The 12,119-nt window shown below is 42.8% G+C and overlaps 1 protein-coding gene across 1 annotated transcript in view; it reads right to left on the reverse strand.

The window, feature by feature from the left end:
• LOC125224606 (cytosolic carboxypeptidase-like protein 5) overlaps positions 1–12,119 on the reverse strand; it is a 30,485-nt gene that overhangs the window by 4,834 nt on the left and 13,532 nt on the right. The window contains exons 12-18 of the mRNA XM_048128023.1: positions 9,719–9,848; positions 8,618–8,731; positions 7,343–7,448; positions 7,131–7,147; positions 5,320–5,488; positions 2,824–2,962; positions 789–993 (exon numbers count right to left, since the gene is read on the reverse strand). Of these exons, the coding sequence (XP_047983980.1) occupies positions 789–993; positions 2,824–2,962; positions 5,320–5,488; positions 7,131–7,147; positions 7,343–7,448; positions 8,618–8,731; positions 9,719–9,848 (880 nt within the window). The remainder of the gene's footprint in view (positions 1–788; positions 994–2,823; positions 2,963–5,319; positions 5,489–7,130; positions 7,148–7,342; positions 7,449–8,617; positions 8,732–9,718; positions 9,849–12,119) is intronic.

Here is a 12,119-nt window from a genome sequence, read left to right on the forward strand (position 1 = left end):
AGTTGTATCCCAGCGTGCAGGAGGCAGAACATTAGCCATAGCAAATCCGCATTCGCTGCTTGCCGCGCGTGCGTTGTCTCTCGGAGCTATACCCTCTGTCTGTGTGTGTTCACACTATCCAGTCCAATATATGACGGAAGGATTTCAATGGAAAAAATCCAAGATGGCGCCTGTAATGTATGGGATATCGGTCCTACATCAGATATCGGATCGGATAATGTGAAAACGCACTCTGTGTGGACCCGGCAGTACTCACATCCTCTAATATACGCGGAGTGTATTTGGGCGGTATTGGCTGCACCACGGGTTGACACGGCGGCCCGTGTTGTAGTTGCACTCCAGCGTGTAGGAGGCAGAACACTAGCCATTGCATTCGCTGTTTGCCGCGCGAGTGCGTGGCCTCGTGGAGTTACACCCTGTGTCGACTCGGCATTACTCACACCCTCTAATATACGCGGAGTGTATTTGGGCGGCATTGGCTGCACAACGGGTTGACACGGCGGCCCGTGTTGTAGTTGCACTCCAGCGTGTAGGAGGCAGAACACTAGCCATTGCATTCGCTGTTTGCCGCGCGAGTGCGTGGCCTCGTGGAGTTACACCCTGTGTGGACCCGGCATTACTCACATCCTCTAATATACGCGGAGTGTATTTGGGCGGCATTGGCTGCACAACGGGTTGACACGGCGGCCAGTGTTGTAGTTGCAGTCCAGCGTGTAGGAGGCAGAACACTAGCCATTGCATTCGCTGTTTGCCGGAGTTCTATCCTGTGTCGACTCGGCATTACTCACATCCTCGAATATATGCGGCGTGTACTTGGGTGGCACTGGCTGCACCACGGGCGGGCCGGGGGCATCTTTGACCGCGGGCGGCAGGATGTTGACCAGTCGGCCCGTGTTGTAGTTGCACTCCAGCGTGTAGGAGCGCACGAGCCCGGTGGCCTTGAGCACGGCCACGCGCCCGGAGCCTTCGCGGGACATGCCGTCGCGACGGTCTCTGGTAATTACAATTAACTTTATGAAAAATGATCGAGGGATTTGGCAACCAAACCTATAAACTTATGTGGACAATTTAAGGAATATATTTATTGAAATAGGACAAACAACTAACCAGCCAGGCAATTATGGTCGCGCGATAAGTGATAAAACATCAAGCCGTCCCTATCGCACTAAATATTTGTAAGTGCGATAGGGACGGCCTGATGTTTTATCACTTATCGCGCGACCATGCTTGCCTGCCAGAACTATTATGCGACAGTGCCATAATATGTGATGAAATGATTAACAAAATATGTGAGGTTGGGCATTGTAAAATGTATAAGTAGGTAAAGTATACATAGGTATACTCTGTAGCGCATAATATTTCTTAATGCACATTGGATTCATTAATCTGATATGACTATGATTTCAATGAGGTTGCTTTTCTAATAAGTCAGCATTCGTTAACAGTGTTTATGTAAGCATGTAAAAGTTTTCACGTTTATACTTTTTTCACGATTTATTATGCCGTTTGAATAGATGTCGGTACAAATGGTACAATTATACAATAAAAAAAGAAAGAAAGGTAAATATTTTATTTGTAAACACACGTCATCATAAACAATAAGAACAAACAATAAATAAAAACAGCCTATTGTGTGTCAGCTAGAAGGCTCAAGTCAGCATTGTGCTCCAGCACGGCTAATATATAAAATACTAGCTTTTGCCGCGGCTTCGCTCGCGTTAGATAGAGACAAAAAGTAGCCTATGTCACTTTCCGTCCCTTCAACTATCTTCACTTAATCAATCAATTCGTCGCTCCGTTTTGCCGTGAAAGATGGACAAACAAACAGACACACAAACTTTCCCATTTATAATATTAGTATGGATTTGTGTCAGCATACAGCGACCGTCTCACCTTGTCGCGTTGGCATTATTAAGGAAGGTGTGTTCAATAGATGATTTGGCCACCATAATCACTAAACCTTCACCAGATTGAACTTTTATGGGATGAACTCGGCCGTCGGGTCCGAAAACAATGTCCGATATCGGCTAAAGTTCTATGGGAGGTAGTACAACACAGTGGATATTAGCCAAGAAACACAATCTTGTAGAAAGAAATAACAATAGCACAGTATAATAAAGAGTAATATCGTACAGTATGGCATCTCCCGCTCCCCGCTTCAAAGTGCCGCCCACCCCCTCTTGGTTACCTCACAGTTACCCTGTCGCGAATAGTCGACCTGTTATATTTCACTCATACAAGCATAGTACGAGTTCACCTATACGAACGTAGACTGCGTGCTAGGAACGCGCCTCTTTCATACATTTGATCGCCAGTGCCCGAGGTGTGTGACAATAGCGTTGGAGAGAAGGAGGATTCTGACTTTCTTGACGCTTTTGTACTTCAGATTTGTTAATCCATTTTTAATAAAATATCCTGTTTAATATTCTACAACAAAGTAGTTTTTCTCAAACATGCAAAGAAATATTGTCTTTACGTTCCTTAAAATGGGCTGGGAAGTATCGCTTTTTGGGCGCAACAACTCGAGAGGACTGTAAAGGGATTTCATATTATTTTTTAGGCCTAGGCCTGCAAAGTAACTTTTCTTTATAAAATATTGTCCTTTAGAGCATTTTTTTTTATTTCATTGTATGTTTGAGAAAAGCACTATACATGCCTCGGCGTGAAAACGGATTCCCGGCCTCGTATCCCTATCCGGCCGGAAATCCTCATTTTCCCGGCCTCTGATGTAATGTACTATTTTTCAATAAACCTGCGTAGTAATGTTGATTATTAGCATCTCCTGTTTGGTCTGAAACTTTTCGAGGGTAGATAAAGACTCACTTGAGATACATGTTCCGCTCGGTGAAGTTGCAGGAGGAGAAGTGGAAGTGCATGTTGTTGAGAGACATGATCCGCGGCAGCAGCATGCACTCCACCGACGCTTCAGAATCCTCGAAGTGGTTCCCGTACATGAAGATACCTGCAAATGTTCACATGAAGTGAAACTACTTTTTGATATAGCCGGCGAGGCCATAGATTATCCTCCTTATTCATAAACGTTCTCTAAAGTTATCAAGCCGATAAAGTTCGTTTGTCCCTTTCCGTCGTATTATGGTGTGACAGAAAGAGACACACGAACTTTATCGGCTTGATAACTTTAGACAACGTTTATGAATAAGGGGGTATAAATATAAGATCATACCCTCCTATACATTAAAATGCGACCGCTTAAGAACGCGCATACACTACACCACACATAGATGGCGCCACAAAAAAATTGCCTTGTAGCTTTCGATTATACTTGTAGATGTAAGTGTCACTTTTGACATAGATTTATGGCTCGAAAGTGACACTTAACGCCAATCTACAAATAATCGATGGCAACAAGGCATTTTTTGTGGCGCCGTCTACGTGTGGTGTAGTGTATGCGCGTTCTTAGGCGGTCGCATTTTAATGTATGGGATGGTATGATCTTCTTATACTTAATCTATGGTGAGGTTGACACAGAGCGAGGCAATGTCAAACGTGTTGATGTACCTCGGCTAAGGAAAACGCACGTGCAGCCTCGGCCGAGGCGCGTCTAAATAGCACGTTTGCCATGAGACTAAATAGGCTACTTGCCTCCTAGTCAAATCAGCTTCTTTTTAAGAACTGTCAAAACGAATTTCAACGACTTGCTATTATGGAATTTATATGAAATCGAATTGAGTGACGTCATGGTCAATTCAGTTACTTTATATGTTTCTACCTGACTTATTAAATAGAAATTGGATTTAAAAATTTATTTATTTATTTATTATTTAAATAAATAAATCCTGTGTGGTGACGGGCTAAGAATTTCACCACCCCCTTTCTTCCCGTGGGTGTCGTAGAAGTCGACTATGGGATATGGGTTAAATTGTGGCGTAGGCGAGAGGCTGGCAACCTGTCACTGCAATGTCACAATTTGGATTTCTTTCAACCCCTCTTTGCCAAGAGTGGCACTAAAACCTTAGTAGTTCATGTGCTCTGCCTACCCCTTTATGGGATACAGGCGTGATTATATGTATGTATGTTAAATAAGTTACACAGCATAACTTCTGTCCATGTTTTTCTTATAATTATCTGATGCTTTATTTCGTGCATGATATTAAATATTTTATTGTGAGAACAGTCAAGTTCCTTATTGCCTCGCTCTGTGTGGACCCGGATAATAGCTTAGGTTTATGGATAGGTAGGTATAGGATGAGGTTCACGCCTGTGTCGCGTTGTAACGCGTAACAATGAGTAGCACGCTCGATTGCTACTCATTGTTAACCTTGCAACGAATTTCGCCGCAGACTGATGAAGCTTCGTGTAAAACAAATGTTACGTTTTTTGTCGCCCCTCGGCGTGCGGCGGCCATACATTGAAGCGAGACACAGCGATGGGACTTTTCATTCGCACGTATGGCTGCCGCTCGCCGCTGCCGCGCTTAGACCAATGTCGTGGCTGGGCCGTTATACAGGAAGAGGCCAGACTACTTTGGGTTCATTGGGCTTGGGCGGCGCAGCCTTTTCGTGGCTCCAACCTAGGGGGCAACTTGACCAAGTTGACTGGAGAGAACGCCCTCTTCATCTAGTTACTAATGTAAATAACCTTTCATGGAAGCATGTTGATGTAAATCTATATACAGGAGGAGGCCAGATTCGGGTTCCTTCGATATGGGCGCGGGCGGGGTTGTATAATTGTGACTTCTACCGAGGGCAACATTGTCTTCTCGTCATCTAGACTTATATTGACCGGGATATAGACCAAAATCAAAAAGGTAATCACGGTCTATATCCCGGTCAATATAAGTCTAATGAAAATAACCGTGAATCATTCAAAACTCCTCTCGTCATCTAGTTACTAATATGGCGTGATAATATTACGTTTACCTTTCTTAGAAGCGTGTCCGTGCAGATCTATGTACAGGAAGAGGGCCGACTAGCTCGGGTTCCTTGGGTTTGGGCTGTGGCGCGGGTGGCTTCTCGCATAGCGTGCGCGCGGCGGGCATTTCTACTACTCCTGACTAGGGCTGCCATCTCGAATTTCGCCAAATCCGGACCAAGATTTAAAAAACCCGGACATTTGGCGTAAATCCCATTTTTTCCCCGGACGAGTCCGAAAAAATGATTTAAGTATTAACATGAAAAGTGTCCGGGTTTTCCCCGGACACTTCTTGACACCCCGCCCGGACGGCCCCCGGACGGCCTCCAAACTAGGACAAATCCGGGGAAACCCGGACGGATGGCAGCCCTACTCCTGACTCTCTTTAGGTGCCGCCGTTTGTGGTGATAGTAATCGCAGTTGTATATGGTGAGAGTACAAGTTTACCTTTCTTGGAGGCGTGTCCGTGCAGGTCTATGTACAGGAAGAGGCCGGAGTCGGGCTCCCTGGGCCTGGGCGGCGGCGCGGGCTTCTTGCGCAGCGAGCGCGCGGCGGGCGCGGGCGGCTTCTTCTCCTGGCTCTCTTTGGGCGCCGGCGGCGGGGGTAGTAACCGCAGCTGTATCAACAAGTTCAATATCTGACTTGAGACCCGGGAAAGTTCATTATTATTGTAAAAGATCCAGATGTACAGTCAACCAATTGGAACCCTAGGCCACTCTACAACCATGTCAAAATGACAAGCAGTAAGAGATTACTTACAATCTGAGTTATAACGTCACTATGACACAGTTCTACAGTGGCCTAGGGTTCCAATTGGTTGACTGTACCTAAGATTTATAACAATATACCATTAAGCCTGCCTGTGTGGTGACGGGTTAAGAATTTCACCACCCCCTTTCTTCCCGTGGGTGTCGTAGAAGGCGACTATGGGATATGGGTTAAATTGTGGCGTAGGCGAGAGGCTGGCAACCTGTCACTGCAATGTCACAGTTTCATTTTCTTTCAACCCCTTACTTGCCAAGAGTGGCACTGAAGCTTTAGTAGTTTCATGTGCTCTGCCTACCCCTTTATGGGATACAGGCGTGATTGTATGTATGTATGTACCATTAAGCATTAGAAAAAGCACCAGCAAAAATGTATTAAAATCAAAGTTTAAATAGGGGCTGTCCATAAATTACGTCATCGATTTTTTCAGATTTTAGACCCCCCCTATAATCATCCTATCGTCATATCTTAATGACCCCCCCCTTCTCCCAAAATTGACGTCATTACCAGTTTGACAAAATAAAACATTGCAGATTTGAGAAAAATAGGGTATTATATGATTAAAACACTTGGTTATAGAATCATCTTTTATTATTTTTACTTTGGCAATAATCATTGATATAATATAACTACTTATAATATAATATAAATACATAGTATAAAACAAAGTCGCTTTCGCTGTCTGTCCCTATGTATGCTTAGATCTTTAAAACTACGCAACGGATTTTGATGCGGTTTTTTTAAATAGATAGACTGATTCTTAAAGAAGGTTTATATGTATAATACATTTAAGTACCACGGGCGAAGCCGGGGCGGGCAGCTAGTATTATATGTAATATTATTGTTAGAGTATTTTATCTGTAGTTATTACTGTATTTGTGTACATCTATGTTGCATTACTTATGTATGTTTATTATGAGTTATTTTAGTATTGTATGCGCCTTAGCCGCCTCTCACATTTGCAGTCTCACTTACTAGGTGTGCTGGAAGAAATTTCTTTTTAGAAATAATCTTTTTGTACGTGAAAAATAAACTATAAATAAATAAATAAGAATGACGTCAATTTCGAAACACCCCCCCATCTATCATTTACCGTCATCCGCAGACCAAACCCCCCCCTAATTTAGAATGACGTAATTTATGGACGGCCCCTGTACATTGTTGACAATTTACAAGTGCTTATTGTAAGCCTATTTGAATAAAGAATATTTGACTATTTGACTTGCCCGTGTGGTGGGACGCAAGCAGAGGCAGCACCCGCCAAGGTGTAAGGACTATTTGAGAGTTGATGGAATCTAAAATGAACTAGGCTATTTTAATTAATAAATGCTATTATTAAATATTTTTTTGCTTTCTGTTTTTGGTCACCTTTTCTTTCATTATTTTAATAAAGAAATATTCTCTGCTCTGCTAATGAATGAGCTCTATAGAACTCCCAATAGCTTGGGAAATGTAAAAGTAAAAATTCTTAGTTTGTTGATTCATTGTCTCACAGAGACCTCACAATGGTCTTAAGCGCCAAAGGTGCTAAGTTCTATCCGAATTTCAGATTGTAGACCAACAATCGTATTTATCGGTTTACATTTTTACGAGAATAATTTGACAATTCCGTCTTGTAGAGAACATTTGGACATACGAAGGCATAAAACATCGTCCGAGTTAGAAAGTAATAGTTCTTTCAGAACCAATTATAAAAAATGAAAACAAAAACGTACAATTTCCTCGTTATTCTGCGTGACGATGTACCGCTTGAAGCAGTTTGTACAGAAGTAAATGGTCTCGTCTGTTGCCGCCTGCTCTAAGTCTTGAAGCTGCAAAAAAAAAAACATTAAAAAATATTGACAGAATAAAATCTGTTCGGTTTATTAGAGGGTTGGCGGCCGTATCTTTTTTTTCGAATAACAATACAAAGATGCTAAAATTTCGCCAAACCAAAGTTTAACGGCGAGGTTATGCACTTTATATGTATAAGTACTTATAACTATTTATTAGCATGCACCATCAGTAATACAAATTTAACGACTAACACTTGAATTTGGAGGACAGATATATTTAATTAAATTAACTTTAATTTTAAATTACTATCATTCAAATTTTGAAACTGGGATAATTTTATTATAGGGTTAGATTAGGTTACTTTTTATCAGCCTTTATTGCACAATAAAATACGGGCTAATATTATTAATGAATTTGAATGTAAAATCACCCATAGCTTAGCTGATTATTAGCCACTGTTTCCACCCTGGTGCCGTAACCGAATGGCATTTCTGCAACGCGAAACGAAAACGAAACGCCGCGACAGGTTGTCTGGCTCTGTCACGCCAATATGCAAGAGTGATAGAAATAGATATCTACGAGCGTTTCGTCTCGTAAGCGTTTGTGCCATTCGGCTATGTACTCTGGTTAGATTGAAGAAAAATGTACGCACGAGACGCATTTTATAAAAGTTGACACTGGTAATCCGATATGAGAAGTGAATTAAATAGAAGAGGTAAGAAGATTGATACGTTATTAATTCTTATTACTCTCTCTGTAGTATTATTTTAAGGAACCCATTGACTATTCCCAGAAGATAACTGCCTGTATTTTTTTGCATCTGACAGGACGGCGAAGATAGTCAGTAGGCTCCTTGTGAGCGTCAGAATGGCGGGTGTACATCAAGCAATCCTGGTGTGGTATATGTCAGGAGTTATTGCTAGCAATGTGCCAAATGTGCGCCAAAATTCGAGCAGTTACTTTCACCCTTGAGTAGGCAGCCATTAGCTAGAACTGGAAGTGCACCCGCTAACCTGACATCAGAATGGCGGGTGTCATTAATTTCTTAAATATCTCTGGAGTTCAAAGAGCACATTGCTCGAATTTTGGCGCACATTTGGCACATTGCTAGCACTAACTCCTGACGTATACCACACCAGGATTGCTTGATGTACACCCGCCATTCTGACGCTCACGGCTCCTTTATCTACGGTTAGCATAGAACCTTTCTTTCCAACGCTTTCTGCTCGTCATACTGCTGTTTCTGAACTTCTGCGTACTCTTGGATGGAGCGGCAAGGGCTGCCCTCGCGAGATTGGAGGGAGAAAGAGGTTGTAACCTAAGACAATTATAATATTTGTCACTATCAGGCTACGTTTCCACCAGAGACAGTTGCGTAGTGAGGGATTAGTTTGTTGTGAACCAATGGAAACACTTCCATGCGCGGATCCAGGGGAGATCATGGGGGTCATGACCCCCCTGGAGCCTAGGTTGGCCATACAAATTGCCCACGTGACACCCTGGGCTGGGCACACACATTTACCCGACCCCCCCCTAGGTACGAAGCTAGATCCGCCCTTGAACACATCCTTTAAATACCTACCTGTTTGTGTAGCTGAGCGAGGTTTTTTTACATACTAAATAAATGAGGTGTGCGAGAGATGTATTGCAAGTAATTATGCTTGCTCATTTAAAAAAAGGCCCATCAGATCACTACACAGTACACACCCTCGCTAGACAATCTAGACATCCTTGTAAGTCCCTGGTGGCTCCACCAATCTATACAGCATATTTTCTGGTTGGAATTTTAGTTGGGGGATATGATTCATATGATTTAGGTCCGGGATTTATAATTTCCTTTGATCGTGTTTTAAGTTGGAATAGTAAAAGGTGGAAGAGTAAGCGCAGTGAAATATACGATGGGTTCTTGCTATCTATTATCTATTACCAGCACGCCGACGTGGCCGACCCATGGGGCAGTTGGGCATTTATTTCAAAGTTGCCCCCCCCCCCCCCCTTTTTGGATTTGGAATTTTTTATGTGGTTTCCACTCAGAATCGCGAGTTCTTTTAATCCTAATAGGAAAACAGTGGCCAAGGTTTTTTCCCATTCCGTTACCATTTTTTCATACATTTTGTATGGTGGTAACGGAATGGACGGCTTGAAAAATGCATGGAAGTCTTGGGACATTTTTTTTCTCCTATCAGAATCGAAAGACCTCTCGATTCTGAGTATGAATCGCGTAAAAAATACCCATGTTACAAAATAGTGGGGTGGAAAACTTTGAAAAAAAAAGGCACAGTACTCGTATTGTTGACACACTCACCACGGCGGTGTTGTACCCGGCCACGGTGCCCGCGAGCCCGGGGATGGTCTCCTGCAGCCTGTTGACGGCGCGCCGGCAGTCGTTGCACCAGCCCATGCGCACGTTCGAGCTCTCTTTGCGAACGGACTCACTGTCAAACAGGAATAAAGTAGATAAGTGTCAAATGGTGATATTTTTGGAAACACACAGCAAAATGATCGTCTAGCACCTTCTTTTTGCCCGTTTTTAAGGCAGGGCCTAAGAGATAAGGTGCTATTTTAAACCTGGTTGCAGTGCAGTGAGAAGAAATTACATTTTATTTTCGACCTTCTCGAGAACAGTAGGCCTAGCACATGATGGCCGCGGGAGTATGTCGCCGCGAGATAGATGACACGTCTTCTTCTAACTGTATTAATGACATAAGGACGGGTAGTCTATCTCGCGGCGACATACTCCCGCGGCCATCATGTGCTAGACCTACAGTTCGCAACAGTACATTATCTTTAATGAAATGAGTCATTTTCAATATCAAGACGCCACCCGCCATTATTGTACAAAACGAATACCGACTCGTGCGGCGTGTGATCTTCGCCCGTTAACCCACCCGCCGCCGGCAACGTTTCAGAGAACATTCCCGAACAAAACATTCGACCGTCGTCGGCCGGGGACACGCGTCGGTCGCTGGCCGCCGGCGGCAGGTGGTCAGAGAAACCAGGGTCTTAGACACTGGTCCCATCAAAAGCTAGTAAGCTATGAGCTATCGATGATAGAAACAAACAAAAGATAGGGAACATAAAGAGTGACTCTCGTGTAAATAAGAGACGGAATGACAACGCGAGCGAGTTATAGGTCGTCGCCATGCTATGCACTATAATAAATAGCTCTCTCTTTTATGTACAAGGGAGCGACTATCATTTATTCCTTTCTATCGCCGATAGCTCATAGTTTACTAGCTTTTGGCCCACCAAAAGCTAGTAAACTATGAACCCTGTGGCCCGTTTCTCGAAAGGTACAAGCCTTGTATTACAAGTGTGTTTCCCTGACAACCCATACGATTTGATAGTTCGCGCACTTGTAATACAAGGCTTGTACCTTTCGAGAAACGGGCCCCTGGTCCCTGGTCCTAAACTAGGCTACAACTAAACTAAATACTTATATACTTATAAGATACTGATATTTACACTTTGTAGATTTTACTTACTAAAAGTATTTTATATTATAGGTACATAGAAATATACACTTCCCCTCTTATTCAAAAACGCTTACTAAAGTTATCAAGCCGATAAACTTCGTGTGTGCCTTTCCTACGTATTGGTGTGATAGAAAGGGACAAGCGATTTTTATCGGCTTGTTAACTTTAGTGAACGTTGATGAATAAGGATTAAGGCGGTAATTATTTACAATATATATTTTTTTTGCTAGTAGTAATTATGTACAGCGGATAAAGTTCTATATAAGTAAATGTAGACTATGATTGCTATGGCATCCTAAATATAACATTAAGGCCCTTCTTCACCATCTACACATCGCAGGACACAGATATTTAAAATAAATTGCCATTTTTTATTATTAAAAAAGTAATCGGTTGTTTATTATTACCGCACAGCCGCCCAGGTTCGAAACACCACCCTGGGCCCAGAGATCGGACAGTTGGGCGTCATTTGTATGACGTTTTCGGAATACCTAATGAACCTTATGTTGTGCGGATGACGCTCAGTTGTCCGATATCTGTCCATAGTAGACTTTCAAATATTTCCTTAAGTCGTCGACTAAGTGCATATATTAAAATGAAATCTGCATTGATGTGTCGGAGAAGAAGTAAAATGTGGCTTAAGATACGTTTTATCACGCTATATTTGACAAATAGAGCAAACAAGGGTTTTACAACTTCGTAAAACTTGGCTGGTATTCGACTGAGTTCTGCCAAAACGTGAGAGAGGACGCTACCGTCTAAAAGAACAGAATCGAAAAACAGATTGTTGAAGGCTGTCAATCGATCTGCAGGGGAAATGGTTGAGAAGTCCTGGCATTGTTGGAGATTCATCAGCCTAATCCGGCGGTTTAATCGAAAAAGCAGACGGAATGTATTCAATGATGTGAATCGATGTGTAGTCAGTTTTGTGCAGTAACTGCGGAAGGTCCTGACAATGGTTATGGTATGATACGCCCACGATCCGACTTATATATGCACGAGTGCGCCCTATTCCTAAATCGAGTGAGACGTCCAATGTTGAGAATTACCGCCCCATAGCCATCCTATGTTCAATTGCAAAGGTGTTTGAGTCAATTGTAAACAGACTTGTCGCTCCTCAAGTTAAGCCTTACCTTTGCGATTCTCAACACGGTTTCAGGTCCAAGCGATCTGTAGAGACGAACCTATTAACTCTGGTTGACTCCGTCTCTGAGCATTTAGATATGGGAA

The sequence above is a fragment of the Leguminivora glycinivorella genome, chromosome 3 (assembly GCF_023078275.1).
Source record: "Leguminivora glycinivorella isolate SPB_JAAS2020 chromosome 3, LegGlyc_1.1, whole genome shotgun sequence".
In the NCBI taxonomy this organism is placed as follows: domain Eukaryota; kingdom Metazoa; phylum Arthropoda; class Insecta; order Lepidoptera; family Tortricidae; genus Leguminivora; species Leguminivora glycinivorella.